This window comes from Oryza sativa, chromosome 2 (genome assembly GCF_034140825.1).
Source record: "Oryza sativa Japonica Group chromosome 2, ASM3414082v1".
NCBI classification, from domain to species: Eukaryota; Viridiplantae; Streptophyta; class Magnoliopsida; order Poales; family Poaceae; genus Oryza; species Oryza sativa.
The window spans coordinates 34,279,931-34,302,908 of record NC_089036.1 but is presented as its reverse complement, the minus strand read 5'-3'; the positions used below and the strand labels follow the sequence as shown (position 1 = coordinate 34,302,908).

Sequence of the window (22,978 nt, the reverse complement as noted above, 5' to 3'; positions counted from 1 at the left end):
TCAATTCATTTTATTTTATTTTATTGAATTTTGTGATATGATATATCAAAGTGATGAGCCAAGAGAGGCCTGATTTGCTGGCCCAGGTAGAGTAGGAATAATTCGATTTACGCGCGGCGATGGTGATTGAACCGAACCGAACCGAACAGTATAAATTAGTAAGAGATTGTGCGTCATTCCATGCATCTTAATTTAGTCACGTTTGGAGGTCGAATGAAAGGCCGAAACACAATCATCTTGGAATCAATCCGTAGACTAGATAGGTAAAAAACACCTTACCATCTGCTCCAAATGTTGATAGGCTGCAGCAACCGAATCCTGTGAATCTGTGATCCCAGTTAGTTTATGCAATCAATGTTTTCTGGTTGGAATTTGTTCTTCTAGTCTAGTTGCAGCATGATCACCAGAGTACAAAACGGATCACTGCGAGGCGAGATGATCGATCTTGATCTTGTTCTTGTTTGATCTCATCTCATGGCGGATTAATTCTTGCTATCTGAGGCGGGAGTCGTCCTTGTGGCGGGTGACGAGCTTGGCGGTGTTGCGCCACCAGCAAACCTCGCGCTCCTTCTCCTGCAGCCTCTTCCTGGCGCGCTCCAGCGCCGTCTCCAGCTCCGCGATCCGCTCCTCGTGCCGCCACTGGAGCAGCTCGTGCAGCCTCCTCTCCAGCTCCCTCGCCGACACGCCGCCCTGCGCCGCCGCCCCGCTCTCCTCCTCCTCCTCCTCCTCGTCGTCAGCACCGTCCGTGTCATCGTCGGCGTCGGCGAAGGTGGCCGCGTGGGTGTCCGTGGACTCCTCCTCGTCGTCGCCGATCTGCGAAGATGGATTGGAGGAAATAAATGTTAGAAAATGGCGGCGAAATTGATCCGAATCGGTGGGCTTCTAGCTGTTCGACCTCGAGTTGACGATCCCGACGAGGAGTCGCGCATTGCAGGAGCGTCAGCTCCGCCTCGAGCTCCGCTTCCATCTGGTCCATTGGAACGGCGGCGTGGTGCCCTGCGTTTCCCGGGGCGGCGGCCGTGCGTGAGCAGCGGGATAATGCGCCGCCGGAGAAGGCGGTGGGCTCCTCCTTGGTGATGTCGGCGTGATCGTCGGACGCGTTGGGGTGGTTGCTGCTCCGCGCCTCCTCCTCCCCCTTGGTGTCGAGCACCAGCCGCTCCATCTGGGCGCGGAGCTCCGCCATCCTGTTCAGCTCCGCCGCGCTCTTGGAGAGCAGCAGCATGAGGCTCGCGCCCAGCCCCAGGCTCGCCGGCGACACCTCCTCCGCCGCCTTCTTCCCTGCACACGACGGACAACCAAATCAATCGAACCAGACCACGCCATCCGATCACTCGCTCTCGCCATGGACACGTACCGAGCGAGCTCCGAGGCGACTCGCGATCAACCGCTTGGCGGCCCACCACCTTCGGCGCCGCAGCCTCCGCCTCAACCTCAACCTCCACGTACTCGGCGGCGGCGTCCTCCTTGGCGGCCGCGCCGCTGGAGCAGTATCGGGGGAGGCGAAGGCGACACCCGAAGCCGCCGCCGCCGCCACTCCTATGGAGGATGCGCGACAGCAGCGACCGCGGCGAGGGGATCTCGCGTGCGGGAGCGGCAGCCACCGAGGCCTTCGAGAGGAGCGCACCGACGGTGGAGGGCGACGCCGCCGCCGACGACGAGGCCGAGACGCGCGGCGCCGCGTTTCTCTCCATCGCCATGGGCGTCGCGAGCTCGATCGCGAGGGGGAATTACGATTTACGAGGAATATTGCAAAGGTTTTGGAGGTTTTTGCGCCTGAATTCGATGGGGGCGTATCGTGTCGGCGTGCGTAATTTATAAGGCGGGGATTTCGAGCCGGACTGGTCGCCTCTGGAATTCAAAATTTGGAGAAATTTTGTGGCCCAGTTTCGTGATTCGTTTCATTTGGGTTTGGATGGTAGGTTTCCATTAACTCGTTAAGCGCGTGCACGGTGCACCTCGTCTCATTTACAACCCCCAGCTAACCTCCTCGTCATCGTGAATGAAGTTCTCGTCGAATTTCCAATTCCGTTGGCTCGATCAGTTCATATGAATATCACTGCTTTATGTGCTGCATTTTGGTTTAGGCTGTGTTTAGATTAGGGGTGTAAAGTTTTGACGTGTCACATCGGATATACGGATACACATTTAAAGTATTAAACGTAGTCTAATAACAAAACAAATTACAGAATCCGCATATAAACCGCGAGACAAATTTATTAAGCCTAATTAATCCGTCATTAGCAAATGTTTACTGTAGCACCACATTATCAAATCATAGCGCAATTAGGTTTAAAAGATTCGTCTCACAATTTACACGCAATCTGTATAATTAGTTATTTTTTTCGTTTATATTTAATACTATATATTCGATGTGACGGGGTATAAAATTTTAGCAGGGGATCTAAATAGACCCTTAATTTGCAGCTAGCATAGGTTAACAATAGATGCATGCGGCATTCAGATATTTGGAGTATGTATATCTGGAATTCTGAATGTCAAGCTTATTTTAACTTTGCTGGTTTGATATGCATTGAATCAGACTTGTACATCTTTCTGAAGATCGATGACCAAACTGATGCGGTAGATGCAGCCTCGCATGGATAATGGATTGCCTGCAAGAGATCGCCGGCGTTTGGTAGTTGGGTGCGCGCGTTGGGTCCGGTCCGGTCGGTCGCGCCAGTAAAACCGTCATCACAGCGAACGCGTGAGCCACCTTAACTCGGTGCGCCTCACCCTCTTCACCGCAATAAATTGGATCGCAAATTATTCTTCCAATCATTTTCGGGCTAACTATTACACGTACGTAATATTGGGCATTTTGGGTGCGAGTCCCGCGTTTTCAGGGGAAGTCCGGAAATTGGCAATCAACACCGTTCGCTCACGATCTGACGGTCGTGATGGCGTGCTTACTGAGCCTCACAATGGCTACACAGACCGGTTTGGCAAAGTTTGCAGTTTTTACTGAATTTTGTTGATGCAGAATACAAGTCACAGATCAGAAATCACGACTTTTAATTGCTCGGTTATTGTGCGAATGGACCGGGATGAATAACACGTGTGAATGCATTGACGTAAAAAAAAATTGGCATGATAAGCTCGACAGAAATGGGACAACAAACAAGAGTCCGCTTCGTTCCTCGGCTAATCAATCAGACAAATGACTGAGCCATGAGGCCTAAATCTTACTCTCTGATGACACTACACATAACTGAAAAAAAAAACATGGGGAGGATAATAGTTCTACTAGAGAAGTAGTTACTGTTCCAAAACTGAAGGATACAACAACAGGTTGCTGCTCCAGTATATCAATTATATCCTGAGAGGCTGGTTCCCAGATTTGGTCTGGTCAGACTGTAGTCTCATCCTCTGCCGTGATCTGATGTTGGCCGTCTCCTGGAAAGGGTTCGGCCCACTGAAGCCATGCTTTGGTTTCCTGATCTTCTTTCTCTTGCCGCGATCATACTCCTCGTCCCTGACACAACGATTAGGTGCATCTTGTTAAGGATCATGTTTATCTTCCGAATAAGACAGTTTCAAGGATAACAAACAGGCAAGAGGAAAACCGAGATATATACAAAAAAAGAAGAGGGCTTTATATTCATCTCAGATCTTAGTCACAGCAAAGAAGAATCTGCTGCTGGTTGCATATTCTAGTAGGATTCTAAAATTAGTTCAAGTCGGACCTAGGAACCAGTGTTATGTTCCTGCCAGTTGTTCGTATATTACTCAGAAGTTTAGCAAAGATTTGGTATGGGTGGAGGATTTTCCGAATTTCAGCATCAAGAGAATTGAGACATCCAACATCACCATCAGAAAGAAATTTAACTGCAGTTAACAGGCTTACCATTCATCTAGCACATAGCCGATGCTTCTAGTCCTTGGATGTAGTATCTCTGTTTCCTTCGTATTTTTAATCTCAGTGTCATCCCAACGTGGCACTGCAAAAACAAAACAATGAGTTATAAATTTCTAGTGTTGACAGCAGGATGGAAAATGAGAAATTTCTTGCGAAGAGATGTTAACCAGTAATTTCTCTTAAACCCCTTGTGAGGAGATTAAAATGCCAGGGGCCTCTCTCATTTGCATTTACATTGTTTCTTGAATCAGTCTGGTTCACCAGAGAGTTTGTACATGAGCTTGGTAGCTCGGCGCTAGCAAGTTTTGCATCGTTGCTGTCAGCGCTAGCAAGTTTTGTATCGTTGTTGTCCATGGGAACACTGTTGGTGGTTCCTTCGATATGCTGTTTCTTGTTGAACAGCTGAGTGCCATCCTCAGAACTTGCACTGGCACAAGAACGTTTCTGTCCACGGGATTTATGTGATATGATCTTTGAGAAAACAGTTTCTGATGTTGATGTCTGCTGATCAGTGATGATGCTTTCAATGTGCACAGAAAGTGCATGGTGTTTTTTGGATCTCTTGTGTTTCCTTTTCTTGTGCAGTTTTACTGATGCCAGTAACAGTTGTTTGGGCCCAAAAAACATGCGAACAGCAGGATACTTCACTTGCCTCTTTGACTTGCAATTCATCTTTTTATTTAATTTGCCACTGCCTGTATCCTTATCTATCAACTGTGTTGTGTCTTCAGAGCAAATCAATGTTGTAGAAATTCCAGGATATATTTGCTTCTCAGATTTTACCTGCTCGGCCAAGGGGTGGTTCAATACCTGCTCCTCGGCATTTGCCACATTATCAGTGTCCTTTGCAACATCCTTACCAACTTCCAGTGTGTTATTCTGCATTGAAGTCTGCAAAGTAGTTTTTAACAAATAAACTTACATGCACCAATACGAATAAAAGGTCTGTTTTCATGCATAGAACAGCAGAGAACACATGGTATATCCATTGTAATATGGGACCACAGCATGGATGAAAATACATCTGCAAACAACATAAAAGGTAGAGAGGAAATACCTGCTCATCTGCATTTGCTCTATCACCAGAGGTCTCTGCAGAAAGATCCCTCACCATAACTTGTTCGCCGTAATTCTTTACAAACTCTGATGACTCGTTAGCTTCAGTATTGCCAGTTAAATCATCACTACTAGATACTGTTCCATTAGAAACAGCAGCATGCTGCCATATTGTGATGTGAGCAGCAGAATTAACATTAATAATGTGTTTAAAAATTAAAAAGAGAGAGAGATCAATAGGAAACATCATACAGTTACCTCAGTTGGGATGATTTGTGCAATAGACACTGTATCACTTATGGTAGGAGTTGGCTTGCAAAATGGATCTGCTGGCCCAGAAACCTGACCATATTTCTCCAATATTACACCAGTGCCATTCCATACAGGAAAGGCAGCAGGGATTGGACCTGTTCGATGTTCAGAATCCTGGCCATTTGCCCCCAACAATCCTTCACCGGCACTGTGTATAGGAAAGGCAGCAGGGCAAGGATCTGTGTGAGGTTCAGAAGCCTGACCATTTGCCCCCAACAATCCTTCACCGCCACTGTGTATAGGAAAGGCAGCAGGGCAAGGATCTGTGTGAAGTTCAGAAGCCTGACCATTTGCCCCCAACAGTCCTTCACCGCCACTGTGTATAGGAAAGGCAGCAGGGCAAGAATCTGTGTGAGGTTCAGAAGCCTGGCCATTTGGCCCCAATAATCCTTGACCACCATCGTGTATAGGAAGAGCAGCAGGGCATGGACCTGTGTGAGGTTCAGAAGACTGGCCACTTGCCCCCAACAATCCTTCGCCACCATTATGTATAGGAAAGGCAGAAGAGCAAGGACCTGAGTGAGCTTCAGATGCCTGGCCATTTGCCCCCAGCAATCCTTCACCACCATTGTGTATAGGAAGAGCAGCAGGGCATGGACCTATGTGAGGTTCAGAAGACTGGCCATTTCTCCCCAACAAACCATCCCCAACACCATATGTGCACAAGGCAGCAGGGGCATCTTTCCTGGAATCAGTAAGTGCATCATCAGTTTCTAGTTGATGCTCCTGTAGCTGCTTCTCATACAACTTCTGATTGAAACTTGCATTGTGAAGAACAGAAACATCAGCTTGTGCTGGAGATGTTATTTCCCTTCGATTGTCTGGAGCTGTTTGCTCTGTTTTCATGGGCAAGTTAACAGCAGCTGTATCTGGACGTATGCAAGAAGCTTTCTGTGTTGAAGCTGGGTCATTGTTTGGGGATGCTGCAGCTTCAAGCACTTCAGTGTTGCTATGACTTTTTGAACACTGGTCCTGTGGAGCATTGCTAATATTGCTAGATTGACCATTTTCTGAGTTCTGTTTCTTCAAGTTCACATCTTCTTTGACAAGTGAGGGAACTCTCAGTGTTTTCGTTTCCACTGTATCTTTTTTAATTGAACCATTCATACATGTGATCTTCTCGGAGATCATTTTATTTACTGATAAATTAACAGTACAATTATCACTGTACATCACTGAGCTCCTTGTTCTGTCGCGCACATAAAATAGCATGTATGCTTTCTGCCTCAGCACATCTGCCTCACGAACTTGGTAAACCTGGGTGTATTAATGTATATCAACAAAACAAACTTCAAAATAAAAAAAAAGAGAGGAAGAAACTGAATAAAGAATGCCAGGAGTGCAGATGAGAAAGTACTGAATTAACATAAGATCAGCTCAACTACAACTTGGTGTACCAATCCCACCAACAGAAAATGAACACATAAACAGGCCAAAGAAAAGGATTACCCTCCATCCCTCAAAGTGAACACATTCCCCATATCCTCCCTTAAGTTGACTGTAGACCACTACATAATATAGTGCACGAAGAAGGTGCCTGACAAAACAAGTTCTCTAGCATTCATAAAGTACTAGTACTATTTTAAGAAGACATATTACAAGGTGAACTCTTGTGAGCAGAGAGTGAGGGACATAAGTATAGACTATAGAGTTGGTCGACTTCACCATTGAATGTTTTTGGATATAACATGGTGTATTTTGGCTGGTATTTGTTATTACACAGGACAAGACATGGTTGATGGAGGCAAAAGAAAAAAAAGAGTAACTTTAAAAAAGCAATATGGCACAATACAAGGATGTGACTTGCATTAATGTAAAAAAGGGTTGTGTCAATGATAAACAGTAAGAATAAATTCATCACAACATAAAAAAGAATAACCTTGTTATCATCAAGATTGTGCCATATGCCACTAGAAGTCCGAACAAAGCAATAATAGTGACCTGACTGTGTATTCCAACCAGCATGAACCAAAACACCATAAAGGCTGTATTTGAACTCCATACCCTACACACATAAACTAAGGACTATGAGCATGAAAGAGAATCTTATTAAAAACATGTCCAAACTTATGTTAAAAAAAAAAGAACACCATTAAAAATTACATACCTCAGGATTGCTGACATATGGCTTTAAATTTAAAGTTGGTTGAAACTGCACTTTTTTGTCGATCTTGTGACGAGGGTTGAAAGGACTAAAGCGCTTTAGATGAATTGTCAACACAGAGGGAGCCTTCTCAATCATAAACCTCTTCTTGGCTACTACTTTCTGCCTGCAGTGCTCGCAGTTGTACTGCTTTTCCCCACCATCCAGTAGCTCTTCCGCAGTAAAGTGTTGAAGTGCTTTTACCAGAGTAGCAGCATTGGCAATTTCAAGGCTGAGATCCAGGAAAGGATCAAATTTGTTGGAACAGTGTGAGCAAGTTGTGCATCTCACCTGTCATGCATATAGATATAGTCAGCCAGTGGCCATATGGGTAAAGTTTTACTTGCTATTATACTAGTAATAAGTTAATTAAGCATTTGGCAATTTACCTGACTTCTTAAGAGACCACCAAATATTCTGTGAACTAGGCTCTTCTCATAAGCACTTGGCGACCCACTTGGTACACCAGAAGGTAAACAACATTTGTGCATGGACTCAAGCAAGCTAACCATTAGCTCATGTGCGTCTTCCTGCCTTGAGATGCGGAAACTACGAGAAATGCCTACCTTGCAGTTAAAGATTGCACAAGGGTTGAATAAAATTATAGATAGATACGGTATTTCAAAATAAAGTGGATCAATTATTTTGCAATAGCATATGAAAGGATACATCTTAAATTTCTGACAATGTGCACAGGTCTCAATATCTTCCCAGTTGACTGTAGAGCAGAATTTACATGTCTTTGAAGAGCACATAAAGCACAGAATCCGATAGTCCGACCTTAAAAAATAATAAAGTGATATTATAAGTAACTACAGAAACAGGGCTTGCCAAGAAAACAGAAAATGTTATTATATTGTTCTCTGGAGAAATGATACAGCCGCAAAAAACAGAGGTTGCTCCAGAACAGGTGATGAGACATAGTACATTGGTCAAGGCATGTAAACTAAAATTTATATCTGTTTCGTTCAATCCAAATAGATAAGAAGCAGCTCTAGCTCTAGATGCCTCGAGACTGATTATAGAGAGAGGAAATATATTTGATAACCACCACCATAGAACATCCGATAAGAAAATGCAGAGTGCTCACAGACAGCAACAAAGGATGGTTCACTACTCTCGACTTTCATTGACAACATCATCATATCATGCAGAGTATCTGAATTGCTGATCGCGACCAGACGCAATGAACTTACATGAGGACATGTGCTCCCCACTCTGCAAGTAGGCCACGAACGGCTCGGTATACGTCAAGCATTGCAGAACCGAGTTGAGGTAGCAGGTATTGCCAAAATTTTGCAAGCCAGCTCCCTGTTTTACATAGATAGGGCAATAGGGCATCTTTAGTGAAGTATTCACTTGCAAAGCCTCGTGTTTCAGGTGAATGAGCAGATTACTCCAGTAAAAAGGACCTTCAATACGCGGATGCAAATTTTTGCGCATAACTATTCCAAAATGTATTCTAAACAAAACATAATACAGTTAAACGTGAATATATTTTTTTCATTACAGAACAACAAACCAGCATTTCTGAAGGAAAATTCATAAAATGTATCTTATAATTACTGATTCTATTCGTAAACCAAAACCCCTCTAATAATCTGAACTGCAACAACTAAAACCACCTACCCTACATGTATATACTATGCTACCTAGATTCAACAAAATGTGAAACGAAAAATTGCAGGCTTACACACTCACAATTCTCCGCAAGTACATCCTCGCGACGCGAAGCTCCGGGTCGATCCCACCCCCGCTACCCTCCCCCTTCTCCAACCCCCTGACCAGCCCCTCGCTCCTCGCCGCCGCCACCACCGCCGCCTTATCGGCATCCGGGCTCAGGATCTCCACCCAAAACCTCCCTCCCGCCCCCTCCACCGCACGCGGCGGCCTCCTCGCCGCGTGGAACTCAATCCTCCTGTGCATCAGCCCCTCCTCCGCCTCCCCCATCATAGGGTTTTCGCGCTCGCACGGATCGGAGGATCACCGGATTTTCGGGGCAATTTCTCGGATTAAAACCTGCGGCTTCGATCGATTTTGGGATTGGATAGTGTGATTTTTCGCCTCGGCATTTGGTGGGCGAGAGAGAGAGAGAGAGGCGAAGAGGTGAGAGTGGGAGGTGGTGGGGTTTATAACCGACGTGGCTTGTACGGATGGACGGCTGGGATTGAACGGATTGGGTTATGGACTGATATGGGCCGTTGGATTGGTTTCGGTTTTGGAAGCTCTCCCCCCACGATGGCGGCCGGAGCTCAACCGCAGCGCCGCCGCGGCGGCGGCCGGAGTGTCGCCGGAGAAAGCGACGGTTGAGAGGGAGACAAAATAGTCTAGTGTCCAGATGGGTTGGGGTTGGGGATTCGTCCAACCTGACGCATCAACCCATGTTGGCAACGCTGGATTGGAGCGCGACCTTGTCGTTCTCGGTGGAGACAGAGATAGTCAGGCAATCAGCTCCGATTTTGTACGCGCTGCCCATGAAGAAGAAGAAGAAGAAGGTGAGCGATTCTGCAGTCGTAATCGTCTCCTCGCATCAGCTAATGCCAAAAATTAATTTTTAAAATCTAATTTTAAAGTTGATTTTTTAATCGAAGTTTATTTTCCAACAATGACATTTGAATCGCTAACAACACATATATAAAAAATTTACTTATAAATTACTATTATTGTGTATTATTAGTATTTGGCGAAACGATGCAGTTCTTGAAGAGTTTTTCATCCGCTCTCGTTAGCCAAAATTTAAATTTAAAGGTGATTTTGAAGATTTTTATTATTTTCTATTTTTTTCATATAGGCTTTTAAACCACAAATGATACATACGTAAAATATTACCTACAGAATTATTCTTGCTTGCTCTGTAGTCACGGTTTAATCGGTCATACTAGCTGGGAGCAATAGTAAACCGTAGGTGACTAGTCTGAAGAAAAGAAACAATCTGATCCTGAATTTCTGAATCTTCGATGCATTCTTGCATCACTGCATGCATGTCCCTTTTGATGGTGGACGCCGGCGACTCGCCGTCGACTTGTCGGTGACTGCTGGCCACGGGAAACCAAACAACTCTGATGCAGGTAGCAATCAGCAACCACAAAGAAACAAATTACATATATGCTTTTTTCCTGTGCTAGTACGGAGTAGTAGTAGGAAGCTTGAGAAGATGCCAAAGGAAAAAAGAAATCCATTGCAGATTGCAGACAGGTGACGTGCTTCCAACCCCTTTGGGCGCAGCACAAGCTTACTGAAGCAGGCTACAATTAGTTAATACTAATAACTACTCTCAAGTCTCATGATCATTGTTGCTGTCATACACCGGCCACCGGCCATCTTAAGCTCCAGCTCCCAGCTGCCTTGATAAAGATTACTGTCAAAGTGTCAATGCTTCCTAATATGAGTCAAGATCAAGATCCAGCACATGAAAACTATCTCACTGCAGAGTTTAGGATCAGAGATTTTCTTTTTTCTTTTGCTAGGAGATACAAAGATTCTGTAAAGCTCTCTCTTTTTTTAAATCTAATCTCTTGCAGCTCGGTTGAAACCTTCAGGTGAATTTGGTTTTTACAGGATTACTAGTACAAGCTCAGGGTGAAGGACTGAAGAGCATGTGGCTTGTTCTGAAATTGGCGGCAGATGCTAACTACCAACCGCCGCCCCCACCCGGATCCCCCAAATCACCGTGACTCACTCTCTAATCATCTTCCTTTTCTGTTAACAAAATCATCCTAGTCACGTTAATTGGCGTAGAAATTAGAGAACCCTTAAAAAAGAAATTAGAGAACCCAGCAGCCAGCACAAAAAAGCCAAAAACGAAATCTGAAAGGGAACAATTGCGAAAGCAACGGATGCTTAGCTTGCTCTCCCCAGGAGGATGAAACTGACTTTTTTTTTCTAATAACTAATGTTACAATTAAAACAAACAGTAAGCAGATTTATCATGCAAAACCTTCCTAAAATGTAATTTACTGCACCATTATATTTGCTTTTTTTTTAAAAAAAAAGTTCAAGATTTTTTGGACAAGCACATTGACCATCAGTAAAGATTGTCAGGTTGGGTAGGTTTTCCATGAAGTTGACCTAAAATACTTATTTTGAAACCAAGCACAATTTTTTTCATTGACAAGCCAAATAAAAAAATGGGAGAAATAATAATAATAAATTCTTAGAAGAAAGGGGTAGAGTAAAGAGCAGATTAACAGCTGCGCCTAAAAATAATTAAATTTAGTCAAACGCCCAATGCTTCGTCTTCCTGCTTCCTTGAGTTTCTTCTCCTCTTCCTCCTCCTCCTGTCGCCATTTCCCATATCGCCACCTAGAATCAACAAAAGCGACCACCTTTTCTCCGTGCGCTTCGATTCCAAGGCCCTAATCTAATTAGGAGCTCACCGCAACAAGATTGCTCGGAGCTTTCGAGCGTTTCTTTTTTTTTTTTGTTTCCTTCCGCGATATTTATATTCTAATGCTGCAACTAGCTGCCCGAATCCTCAAAGGCGGAGCATTTTCTAAAGTGGAGTTCTCAAAAAAAGCGTCTTCTTGGGGTGGATTGCAAGTTGGTGACCCAAATCCGTCGCTACGGGTCGGGAGTTCTTGGATTTCCCGCTGATTGGTTCGCAGATTGGAGCTCTTGATTTGGTTGCGCCATGGCGCTGTTCCGGAAGTTCTTCTTCAAGAAACCGCCCGATGGGTTGCTTCTAATCACGGACAACATATACGGTAATGGAAGTATTTCCTTTTGCACTGCCATGACTTATGTTGCTTGCCAAGTTTACCATGGACAGATTCATCCAACCTAGCTTCTCTTTTGAAAAGGTTTCAGCTTGATTGATATGGATAGGCTGCTAATTTAAGCATAGTTGAATTAAGATTTGGCACTTCTGAAGTGTTGGTAGTATAGTGTATCACAATATGGATTAGAGACTTTTAGGGCCATGAGAGTTATACGTAATGTAGTGGTGGAAGATTTGTGTTTTTGTCTGTTTATTGCAATTTGAATGGTTAATCGTTTCAGTTATGTTATATTCTCCCTAAAAAGTTGTGTTATATTCCAAAAGAACTGTTTCATACTTTCGTTATCTGTTCATTAGTTAACTGTGTGAAGATAAAAGAACTCAAAATAGAGCCGAGGTCCTGAGGATGCTTGACACATGTAGCTTTTATCTATTTCAGTTTTTGATCATTGCTTCTCCATGAAAGAGATGGAAGAAGACCATTTTGAAGCCCACATAAGAGGTGTTGCAGCACATCTTCTAGATAATTTTGGTGATCATTCATTCATGATCTCGAATTTCGGCATTCGAGATGAAGAAAGCCCCATATATCACATTTTATCTGAGTATGGTATGACCGTCCTGGACTACCCTGGCCACTATGAGGGGTGTCCACTTCTCACCATGGAAATGGTCCACTGCATCTTGAAGTCGAGCGAAAGCTGGCTCTCTTTGGGTCAGCGTAACTTTCTGATAATGCACTGTGAACAAGGATGCTGGCCTATTCTGGCTTTCATGTTAGCTGCTCTCCTGATATACCTGGGACAGTATTCTGATGAGCAGAAAACACTGGATATGCTTTACAAGCAATCGCCAGTAGAGCTCTTGGAGATGTTTTCACCTCTGAATCCCATGCCGTCGCAATTGAGATACTTGCGCTATGTTTCGATGAGGAATGTCGTGCCTGAGTGGCCTCCAGCTGATAGAGCCCTGACGTTAGATTCTGTGATTTTGAGGATGGTTCCAGATTTTCATGGTCAAGGTGGTTTCCGTCCAATATTCAGGATATATGGCCCAGATCCGCTTATGCCTACTGATCAGACTCCTAAAGTTCTTTTTTCGACTCCAAAGAGAAGCAACGTTGTCCGTTTCTATTCACAGGTAATTGCCTTGTCTTTTCCCTGGTCTTGCATTGTGGTTGTTTTGAAGTGGACGCGTTGTGACGTACGTTGCAGCATTCGTATAGCTAAAACTACTTCGCTGTATCATTAATAGGGTTCTATGTTGATTATATTTGAAGTTTGTACAATTTCTGGTCTAACCTTCATGAAATTGAACTAACCATTTATGATCTTAGGCAGATGAACTGGTGAAAATAAACCTTCAATGTCATGTCCAAGGGGATGTTGTCCTAGAATGTATCAATCTGTATGAGGATCTGGATCGTGAGGACATGGTATTCCGGATCATGTTCAATACAGGTTTCATCAGGTCAAACATATTGATGCTTAATCGTGACCAAATAGACATTTTATGGAACACACAAGACCAATTCCCTAAAGATTTTCGAGCTGAGGCAAGTGTTTTATACCAAGTGGCAAACTAGCATATTTCTGTTTATACATGGATTTTTAAATACACCTTCTATTATGTTAGGTTATTTTCTCTGATATGGATGCAACTACTTCACACATCACAACAGAGCCGGTTAGTCATCAAGAGAAACAAGGACTTGGTATTGAAGAGTTTGCTAAGGTGCTTGATATATTCAACCATTTAGACTGGTTGGATGGGAAGAAGGATACTTCGCTTCACATACCTCAACGAAAAGCATCATCCACTTCTCAAGGAAATATAGATGAATCTCCTGCTGATGGGTCCGAGACTTTCTTCGATACTAAAGAAGAACTTGACTTTGATAGTCTCTCTGGTGAAAGCTCGTCTTCGCTTGTTTTGAAGTTAACAGATGACTATGTTATGGTTGGTTGCACTGAACTTCAACAAGATCCCCTACATTCAACCTCAGCTGAAGTTCCATCCAAAATACAAACAATAGAAGTAGCTCCTTCACGAACAAGGCCTCCATCGGTGCTGTTGTCACCTACTAAGGTTAAGATGCCAAAGACCAGTGCTTCATCAATGGCACTACCTTCAAGCACGGTAATACCCCAAGCACCGTCCTCACCAGTTCAGCCACAGGGACTGATAGATTCTGCAGTGCAAATTGCACCAGCACAGTCAGCGTCAAAATCAGCTGAGAACTCTGGTTCACAAACTCCAGTAAACCAAGAACCTTCACCTCTTACCGTAAATAATTCAGCATCGACCGCATCCTTGATAGCTTTGTGCACACCTCCGCCTCTTCCTCCTCCGCCGCCCACTGTCTCATTAGCCCCTGTTTCCCCCATTTTACCCATAAATACTAGTACAAGTATAATCAGCGTTTCCCTTAGATCGATCATGCCCTCCCCTTCACAACCTCCAGAATCATCAGCCTCTCCACTAGCTCTTGCAAGAAATGAAGAGCTAGTTAAATCTCAAGAACCTTCCTGTGAAAACCTTGAGAAGTTTCCACCTGAATTTTCTAGAGCTTCCAGTGTCACTGCATTGTCATCAGATTCTCTATTGTCCATAGAAAAGGAATCTAGCAGTACAAGAACATATGTCCCAGAAGCTTTGCCTGCAATGCCTCTGACTTCAGACACTCGGACCTCATTAATTTCAATTTCAACTGCAGCATCCCCACCCCTGCCGCCGCCACTGCCACCCCCTCTAAAACCATCTACTGTGATGTTTCCTTTGTCATATGGTAAAGAGGTAGCAAGCACTAAAGAAAAGGCTGCACCAACTCAGCCTCCACTCCCACCACCTCCACCGCCAATACAACCAACATTGATTTCAAACTCGATATATTCATCTACTTCATCTGTGGTTTCTGCACCACTAAAGAGAGGCCAATCTCCAGCTCCACCCCCTCCGCCGCCGCCACCCCCACCCCCACCATTTCCCGTATCATCATTTTCTCCTCCGCAACCACCGCCGCAACCTCCTTCAGCAGTACCAGGGCTGCAAGCATCGCCTGTTCCACCACCGCCGCCACCTCCACCTCCTCCAATGATTCCAGGGATGAAAACACCACCCACCCCACCGCCACCTCCTCCAGCAGCTCCAGGGCAGCAAGCACCAGCTGTTCCACCGCCACCTCCACCTCCACCTCCTCCAATGGTTCCAGGGATGCAAACGCGGCCCATTCCACCACCACCTCCTCCATCTCAAACTAACTCTTTGGTTTCTTCATTTCCATCCACAAGTAAAAGAATTCCACCGCCACCCCCTCCTCCATCTCAAACTAGCTCATTGGTTTCTTCATTGCCATCCTCAAGGAAAGGAAATGATGTGGCAGCCCCTCGTCCCCCACCTCCCCCACCACTGTATTCCAGGTCATCTCATGTCACTTCTGCACCATCAGCACCACCTGCACCCCCATTGCCTCCTCCGAAGCTAGTTGGGGCCAGCAAACCTTCACAAGAGCAAATGATAACCTGGCCACCACCACCTCCACCAGGCCCACCTCCTAAGAATTCCTCGAACTCTTTGCCAAGTAAGGGTAATGTTGTCAGTTCATCTCCTCCCCCACCTCCTACATTCTCATTTGGCGCAAAGGACCGTAGCACAGCCCGGTCCAGAAGTCCTAGAAGTTTGCGGCCCAACCAGTCATCTAAGAGGACACCATTGAAGCCGTTGCACTGGGTGAAAGTGTCAAGAGCTACACAGGGAAGCTTATGGGCTGAAACACAGAAGTCTGATGAAGCATCAAGGTATTCCAAACATTTTATGCCATTATTTTCCAGGTAAATGCTAATGGTAGCACTATAACATGTTAGTCCATTTATGTCTTCACCAGAACCCCAGAGATAGATATTTCGGAACTTGAAAGTCTTTTCTCGGTAGCCATGCCAAACATGGAGGAGAAACGGGCACGCCAACGTCCTTCTGTTGCAGCGAAACAAGAAAAAGTTCTTTTGGTACTTATACTTCACATTCCTTACTGCAAATATTCACAAGCAGTGAGAAAATTCAAGTGAAAAGTAAACAAGATTAACCTTTTCTTCTGCAGATTGACCTTCAGCGCTCAAAGAATTGTGAAATTATGCTGAGAAACATTAAGATGCCATTACCAGATCTGATGGTAACGAACTAAACAATTTTGTTGAAGGGATATGGCTCTTGAAAAGTAAAAGTAATCTGGCATAGTTGATGCATACCCTTGCTGATAGACTAGAATAGCTAATCTTACTAATGCCACTTCCTAAACCTGGTTTGGGTTATATTAGTTACCTATTGTTGCAACTGTTACTGAGCATAAAGTATTTGGCAGCTGTACTGAACTAGTGGTTTCTGTTGATAATAGTGGTTCCTTTTTTTTCAGAACTCAGTGCTTGCACTTGACGATTCCATTGTTGATGGTGATCAAGTAGATTATCTAATAAAGTTCTGTCCAACTAAGGAAGAAATGGAACTACTCAAAGTATATATCTACTCAGCAGATTGCTCTTTGAAATATCATTGGACTCTTGAAATTCTTACTGCGTCTGTTCCAGTGGAATTTTTTCTGTATTCTGCTAATTGATTAAGGTTTTTCCTCCTACTTTTTCAGGGGTTTACAGGCAACAAAGAGAACCTAGGGAAATGTGAACAGGTCACTAATAATCTTTTCTACTTGATCTTTTGTTGGTGATGAGCTTTGTTTTTTCGGTAACTATGTAAATAATAATGAATTTCATAGTTCATCCCAAGATATACACAATCTTAGTGGGAGATCATACAACCAACTATCTCACCCAGTCATGTTTGGATGTTTCTTGGAAGTTATGTAGTGGAGTAGCTAATAAGATGATCATTTTTTTCAGCATTTTCCCGGTGCCATGTTATGTATATATAGCTTGTTTATTGCTTAGCCTGTACCAGCAGTTATACTATTAATTTTTTGCTTAATCTCATGCATGAACACAAAGGCTTGATCTGACTTGCTTCTGTAATTGTAGTTCTTCTTGGAAATGATGAAAGTCCCAAGAGTGGAGTCAAAACTGAGAATCTTATCCTTTAAGATTAAGTTTCTTACACAGGTCAGCAGAATATTTGCATCATTTTTTCCCCAGTGAACTTGTGTAACTGTTCTGATAGATAAGTAGAGTTTAATTTTTTTGCCGAGTAATTCTGTGCATTCTTTCAGGTTGCAGATCTGAAAAACAGCTTGAATACTATCAATTCTGTTGCTGAAGAGGTACACTGTTATATAATATGACCTCAAGTCCTCAACCTTTTCCCGTTTGACGAGTTTAAACATGCTGTTATATAATGTTATTTGGACAGGTTAGGAACTCTGTTAAGCTTAAGCGAGTGATGCAAACAATTCTTTCGTTGGGAAATGCATTAAACCAAGGAACTGCAAGGGGTGAGTAATTAAGTATGTTCTAAGATTGATATGTTTACGATATGATTTTTGCAAATTGATCTTCCAACATGAAGAAATACAGTGCACATGGTTTCTCTTTTTTTTAAAAAAAAAAATCTTGTTCTATTTTTTCCAATAAATCATTTTTTTCATATCATAGAAAATGTTGGTTAAAACAAAATTCGAGCATTTAACAATTGTCACGGGTGAAGATGTAGCTAGGATTTATGGACAGGAAGAAGACCTTACAACTGCAATTCCTGCGCTCTTATTTCAAAACAGCATGTTCAATTTCACCATAGCTATTATGTCCTGAACCATCATCTCTCTTAACCACATGAAATTGATAGCGAACTGTTGATTATATCCTTCATATTTTTCTCACAAACACCTGTTTTTCAGGGTCGGCTGTTGGATTTAGATTGGATAGCCTTCTTAAACTCATTGATATTCGGGCACGTAATAATAGGATGACTCTCATGCATTATTTATGCAAGGTATGGCATTTAATTTCAGTAATCCCATCGTTTTTTGTGTTTTGAAGTGTCACTGAACCACATAGTTATGAAAGCATTGCTCGTTTTGCGGGAATTTACTGGTGCATAGCAATAGAAGTTCCACATACTAAATTTCTTATGAGTTAGACCTAGAGAAGGGATCTATCAAGGGTATGTCTAAATAGTATCATTGTGATTGTATTATTGATGGTTGTTCATTACAGTAGGAAGAGAAAGATTATCTAAAACTAAAAGCTCCCTTTTTCCATTTAGAAACAGTACATTGACCAACTGCATACAGTGGTTTCTCATTAAAAATTTGCATTCAGCTGTGAGCAGGACAGCAGTGACTGTATTGCCCTTTTTTTTCATCTTCCCTTTATTCCCATGTTTCAAATATCATATCAGTCTTTCTCAAAAAAAGGGAACAAGAGCATATGACGAAAGTAGATATGAATCTGCGTCTGTAAGTTTGGACTGGTTGCTTTTATAACCAGTATATTTGCATTGATATTTTGTCATGAAGTTGATACTTTTGTGGCAAGCTCAGATAAGTATGCACTTTCATGAACTCTTTCTCAAAGTTTATTGCGCTCGCAGGTTCTTTCTGACAAGCTTCCTGAAGTTCTTGATTTTAACAAGGACCTCACATATTTAGAACCTGCATCAAAGGTAACTTAGATATATTAATTAACGCTAGATCCACGTTGGCTTTGTTTTGCTTGCTTATAGTGTGGTGGTGAATCACAGATTCAATTGAAAGAGTTGGCGGAAGAAATGCAAGCGATAACAAAGGGACTGGAAAAGGTTGAGCAGGAATTGACAACATCTGAAAAGGATGGTCCAGGGTCTGAGATATTTTACAAGGTCGGTTGCCTGAGATTTTATTGTTAGTCATATGAGCAGAAATTTCTCATTTATTTTCGCTGATTACAATCGAGAAAATGGTGCATGGTATTTGGTTCTCCAACTTCCCCCATTGATTCTCTGTTGCCTCCTTGTGGATGTAGTTGTTGGAACTGGAAATTATAAATATAATTTCATGTTTCTCAAAGTATTCTTCTTATGTAAAACTCATCATCAAAGATTCCGAGTTACACTACAATAGGGATAGTGACAAAATGTGAAAAGTAAAAGGTGATCAGAGACCTTTGCCATACTAAAGGGAATGAACATGAATCAACAATTTAGTCCTTACTGCTCCATTTGTATTATTAGATTATGGAAACCATAACACTTGATTGCAGTTTTGCAGTTTTGTACTTCATCAGTACATAGGCTTTATAGATACTCCCTCCGTTCCAAAATATAAGTATTTCTAGGGTTCAAAATGTGTGCCTCAATATAAGCATTTTATGGGACACTGATTCCATGGAAATCCATACATTTTTAGCCAATCAGGTGCTTAGGAGACGAATCTAAGCGATTCAAAAATCAAAATTTGACCACTGAGGTGACTGAAAGGGAATCTTTTCCCTTAACCTTGGTATTTGCTAAAAAAACCTAGAAATGCTTATATTTTGGAATTGAGGGAGTATATTCTATTAATAGTTTGCAAATTGTCATAAAAGGATGGATAAGAACAAACATGACGACACCCATAACTGAAACAGTTAGTCATTTAGTTGACTATCATTGCACAATGTTTTGCTGTTAGTATATTATTAACTGTAATACTAATACTCAAAAGAGCTTTCGTTTCAGAAATTGAAGGAATTTCTTGCTGATGCTCAAGCTGAAGGAAGATCGTTAGCTTTTCTTTACAGTACTGCGGTATGCAAAGACTATAAATAGTTTCATTACCTTGCTGCATACGTCTTCTAACATGTATTTGTACTAAGTTTTTGTTATTTTATTTTCAGGGGAAAAGTGCAGATTCTCTAGCACATTATTTTGGTGAAGATCCAGTGCGGTGTCCATTTGAACAAGGTATTTTATTTTTATATATAAGGCTTAATTAATATTCCTAACTACTCTACAAAATGTACAAATCAAAGATAAGTGGGTCTGATACAAAAGGGAATGGGAAACGTGTATTTATATGCAAGGCATGTGACGAAAGGTGCTATGATAATTGAGTTAGTCATCATGTTTCAGACAGAGGGCACTGCATTCCTCTTTCCATGGTATGACCTGTCACAATTGGATAACTTAGGAGTAATTGAGTATTGCCATTTTTGGGGTTGTACAATCAAACTAAGAAGGGGCATACAATTCTGGGGGTCCCTGGTGGTTTTACCAGAATCATCCAAATTGCTGCTGTTCTTTGTGTGCTTTGTTCCTTAGTGAACTTGTATTGCCATGATAGATACTAGAATTGTTGCATCCACCAAATCTTCAGATTAATACCAGTTAGCTTTTGGATATCTGCAGCAGCTATATGATTTCCTGACCTTTTTATGTGGACAGTTGTCTCTACTTTGCTAAGCTTCGTGAAAACGTTCGAGCGTGCCCATGCCGAGAACCTCAGACAGATGGAGCTGGAGAAGAAAAGGGCCCAGATGGAAGCAGAAAAGGAGAAAGTGAAAGCAGCAGCTCACAAGGAGGATTTGCTGGAGCCATGAATTTTGGTCTGATGAGTTGGCAAAGTATGCATTGTCGTTGATTTCTTGCCGTTTCATATTGCGGCCTTAGCTTCATGACCAAGGACAGTACGGCAGAAAATTTTGTAGCGGTTTATTCGAAGCTTCTAACCATGTGAAATTGGAGGTGAAGAAAATTAGCACATATGACAGGTACATCAATGGAAGTTACTCCCTATATGCTTGGACTACTATTGGTTCTTACAGTTTTGCCCTGCAGACAGAGGGAGAAAGACAAATATAAGCTCACTATGTAGTGCTAATATGACAGTTTACTTAGCAGATAGACTATACAGCAATACAGATACAGCTTCACTGGTTCAGTGGTTCTTACTGTACATAGGAAAGTGCAGCTATGCAACTCACCGGTTCCCTGGTGCTGAACAAATTTTGCAATGTTTGTGCCCGCAAAATATGTACATTTGTAGAGATGCTTTTGTGCATTACGATGTATAACACTGTAAGTAGAACAAATAAAACAATATTTTTCCAAATGGAATGTGTGGCCATTTGATCATTCATTCATCTGGCTGGAGCTGTGGAACAGGCAGCTTGTATCTTGTTTTTTCCTCCTTGTCTGGAAGGATAGACAAATGCTCTGAACCTTATCAGTTATGTTGTCAGGTGCTATGAATCGATCATAATCCATCAAACTGTGAATCACATGCTTGGTCGGTACTCCCTCCTATTTTTAATGTTCGACACTGTTAACTTTTGAATTTTAATCATTCATCTTATTTATTTTTTATGCAACTATAAAATAAAAATATAAGTCATGCTTAAAACATATTTAATAATAGTTATATATCATTTTAAGAGTAAATTGTACTTTGTACCAGGTAGAGTATATACACCTTGTTTGACTTTTCACCCGGTAGAGTAAACCTTGTTTTATTTCGCACTAGGTTTAACACATATTTTCACTTTGTATCAGAGAATATCGAAATATGAGTAAAACATATGAAACTTCTTAAATTTAAACTATGTTTGACAACATTGCTTTTAGATATTATAAAATTTCATTATTTTTTATGGTTTGATGATAGTGTCAAGTGAAATTTATTTCAAGACAATGTAGTGCAAAGTGAAGGTATATGTTAAACCTGGTATAAAGTGAAACATGGTGCGTTTTACCTGGTGCAAATACAATTTACTATTTTTTAATAGGGAAAATTGTAAAACCACCACAGAAGTCTGAAGTTTGACATTCCACACCATAAGTCATTTTGTTGCAAATGCCCGCCCACTACTCGGTTTTGTTGCAAACCACATCATAAGTCATTTTGTTGCAAATGCCCACCCTCTACTCAGTTTTGTTGCAAACCACCACAGTGCACACATGCATAACCGAATCAATATGTTTTCATAAATTGTGAGCCGTCAATATGTTTTTTTTACATAAAATTAATACTTATAAGAGTATAGTTTTAACACTCTTTATGAGATTCGATATATAGAATAGCTAATGGGAGCTTTAAAATTGTTGCACTGAGTTTTGCTATATGCCAAAAAAAAGAAAGAAATCAATGAAATATATAAGAATAAATCTAATGTAAATACTATGACAAGATTGACCTCCGTAACCTATGGTGGTTCTACATCAGCGTTAACTGACTTATTTGGTTAAGCATGTGTGCAATGGGGTGGTTTTACCAATAAAACTAAGTAGGATGGGTATTTACAATAAAATGTCTTATGGAGTGGAATATCAAACTTCAAGAGATTTTTGGGGTGATTTTTGTAATTTCCCCTTTTTAGTAAGACAAATAGTTAAACATAACTGTGTATATGCATAAAACTCATGAGCACTAGGATTTAAACCCTGCTAGATGAAGCCATGCGCCCACTACTCTATCACCGTGATGCTACTAACATACGAATCTCAAAGGAAAAAAAAAGAACAACTACTCCATGTAACCTTAGAAACACATGTTATTTTTCCATAAATTCTTATGTTATGTGCAACTTGCAAGGAGTTATAAGCTCTCGTAGCTAACAAAATCAATGTGCGACTTCTAGGGGCAAAGCTAGAGTATATGAAGGCGTGCCAAGGAACCAGTAAAGAAAATTTTTAGTTATAACTCATCTATTTTCAATGTAAACTTAGACGTTTTCATTAGCTTAAACTCGATCCAAAGTAAAAAAAAAATTAACGGAAATGCTAAACTTCTGTTGACAGAAAATAGAACCTCAAATCTTGTAAATTTTGGATCACTGGATGTGCTTCATGATTCATGCTCTTCTTCTCCAACTCTGGCGTCCACCTCTTCTTCTCCTGCGCCAGCGAACCCAAAATCCGGCAGAGGGCCGACGAATTAGGGTCCTGCGGTGGGGTGGGGGTGGGAGGGAGGGAGGGGAGGGGGAAGAGGGGGAGTTCACCG

The 22,978-nt window shown here is 42.1% G+C and overlaps 3 protein-coding genes across 6 annotated transcripts; 1 reads left to right on the top strand and 2 right to left on the bottom strand.

Annotated features, from left to right (window-relative positions):
- Positions 1–214: 214 nt before the first annotated feature.
- LOC4331002 (protein POLAR LOCALIZATION DURING ASYMMETRIC DIVISION AND REDISTRIBUTION) lies at positions 215–1,802 on the bottom strand. The gene is made up of 3 exons (XM_015769593.3): positions 1,355–1,802; positions 896–1,278; positions 215–813 (listed from the first exon to the last, which is right to left on the bottom strand). Exons 1-3 carry the CDS (start codon positions 1,695–1,697, stop codon positions 493–495), a joined length of 1,047 nt encoding a protein of 348 aa, XP_015625079.1. The 5' UTR covers positions 1,698–1,802; the 3' UTR covers positions 215–492.
- A 1,243-nt stretch (positions 1,803–3,045) lies between these two features.
- Positions 3,046–9,698, bottom strand: LOC4331000 (ubiquitin carboxyl-terminal hydrolase 23). 2 transcript variants are annotated; one of them, NM_001416990.1, is made up of 11 exons: positions 9,069–9,698; positions 8,564–8,678; positions 8,037–8,147; positions 7,757–7,929; positions 7,332–7,658; positions 7,104–7,229; positions 5,171–6,481; positions 4,914–5,075; positions 4,024–4,747; positions 3,845–3,938; positions 3,046–3,472 (listed from the first exon to the last, which is right to left on the bottom strand). In NM_001416990.1, the coding sequence occupies exons 1-11, from the start codon at positions 9,318–9,320 to the stop codon at positions 3,310–3,312; spliced, it is 3,558 nt and encodes a 1,185-aa protein (NP_001403919.1). In that variant the 5' UTR covers positions 9,321–9,698; the 3' UTR covers positions 3,046–3,309. The 2 variants fall into 2 exon arrangements, with proteins under 2 accessions (NP_001403919.1, XP_015627622.1); XM_015772136.3 differs by lacking the exon at positions 7,104–7,229 and having other exon boundaries at positions 9,069–9,467.
- Positions 9,699–11,596: 1,898 nt separating this feature from the next.
- LOC136355113 (formin-like protein 7) lies at positions 11,597–21,260 on the top strand. 3 transcript variants are annotated; one of them, XM_026022956.2, is made up of 17 exons: positions 11,597–12,070; positions 12,524–13,224; positions 13,425–13,639; positions 13,720–15,881; positions 15,968–16,088; positions 16,181–16,252; positions 16,493–16,591; positions 16,721–16,762; positions 17,109–17,189; positions 17,297–17,347; positions 17,437–17,518; positions 17,921–18,015; positions 18,616–18,687; positions 18,766–18,882; positions 19,720–19,788; positions 19,878–19,944; positions 20,425–21,260. In XM_026022956.2, exons 3-17 carry the CDS (start codon positions 13,517–13,519, stop codon positions 20,577–20,579), a joined length of 3,408 nt encoding a protein of 1,135 aa, XP_025878741.1. In that variant the 5' UTR covers positions 11,597–12,070; positions 12,524–13,224; positions 13,425–13,516; the 3' UTR covers positions 20,580–21,260. The 3 variants fall into 3 exon arrangements, with proteins under 3 accessions (XP_025878741.1, XP_066163412.1, XP_025878740.1); XM_066307315.1 differs by having other exon boundaries at positions 13,421–13,639; XM_026022955.2 differs by lacking the exon at positions 16,181–16,252 and having other exon boundaries at positions 13,421–13,639.
- The last annotated feature ends 1,718 nt before the right edge of the window (positions 21,261–22,978 follow it).

Excerpts from the sequence above, each read along its gene's own strand:
- LOC4331000 (NM_001416990.1), bottom strand. The coding sequence starts at position 9,320 with ATGATGGGGGAGGCGGAGGAGGGGCTGATGCACAGGAGGATTGAGTTC. Across the intron at positions 3,939-4,023 it reads GGGTTTAAGAGAAATTACTG|TGCCACGTTGGGATGACACT; the intron begins GTTAACATCTCT and ends TTGTTTTTGCAG. Across the intron at positions 3,473-3,844 it reads GGCTATGTGCTAGATGAATG|GGACGAGGAGTATGATCGCG; the intron begins GTAAGCCTGTTA and ends TCGTTGTGTCAG.
- LOC4331002 (XM_015769593.3), bottom strand. The coding sequence starts at position 1,697 with ATGGCGATGGAGAGAAACGCGGCGCCGCGCGTCTCGGCCTCGTCGTCG. Across the intron at positions 1,279-1,354 it reads GTCGCCTCGGAGCTCGCTCG|GGAAGAAGGCGGCGGAGGAG; the intron begins GTACGTGTCCAT and ends CGTCGTGTGCAG. Across the intron at positions 814-895 it reads GTCGGGATCGTCAACTCGAG|ATCGGCGACGACGAGGAGGA; the intron begins GTCGAACAGCTA and ends CCATCTTCGCAG.
- LOC136355113 (XM_066307315.1), top strand. The coding sequence starts at position 11,998 with ATGGCGCTGTTCCGGAAGTTCTTCTTCAAGAAACCGCCCGATGGGTTG. Across the intron at positions 18,016-18,615 it reads TCATGCATTATTTATGCAAG|GTTCTTTCTGACAAGCTTCC; the intron begins GTATGGCATTTA and ends TTGCGCTCGCAG. Across the intron at positions 18,883-19,719 it reads GGTCTGAGATATTTTACAAG|AAATTGAAGGAATTTCTTGC; the intron begins GTCGGTTGCCTG and ends CTTTCGTTTCAG.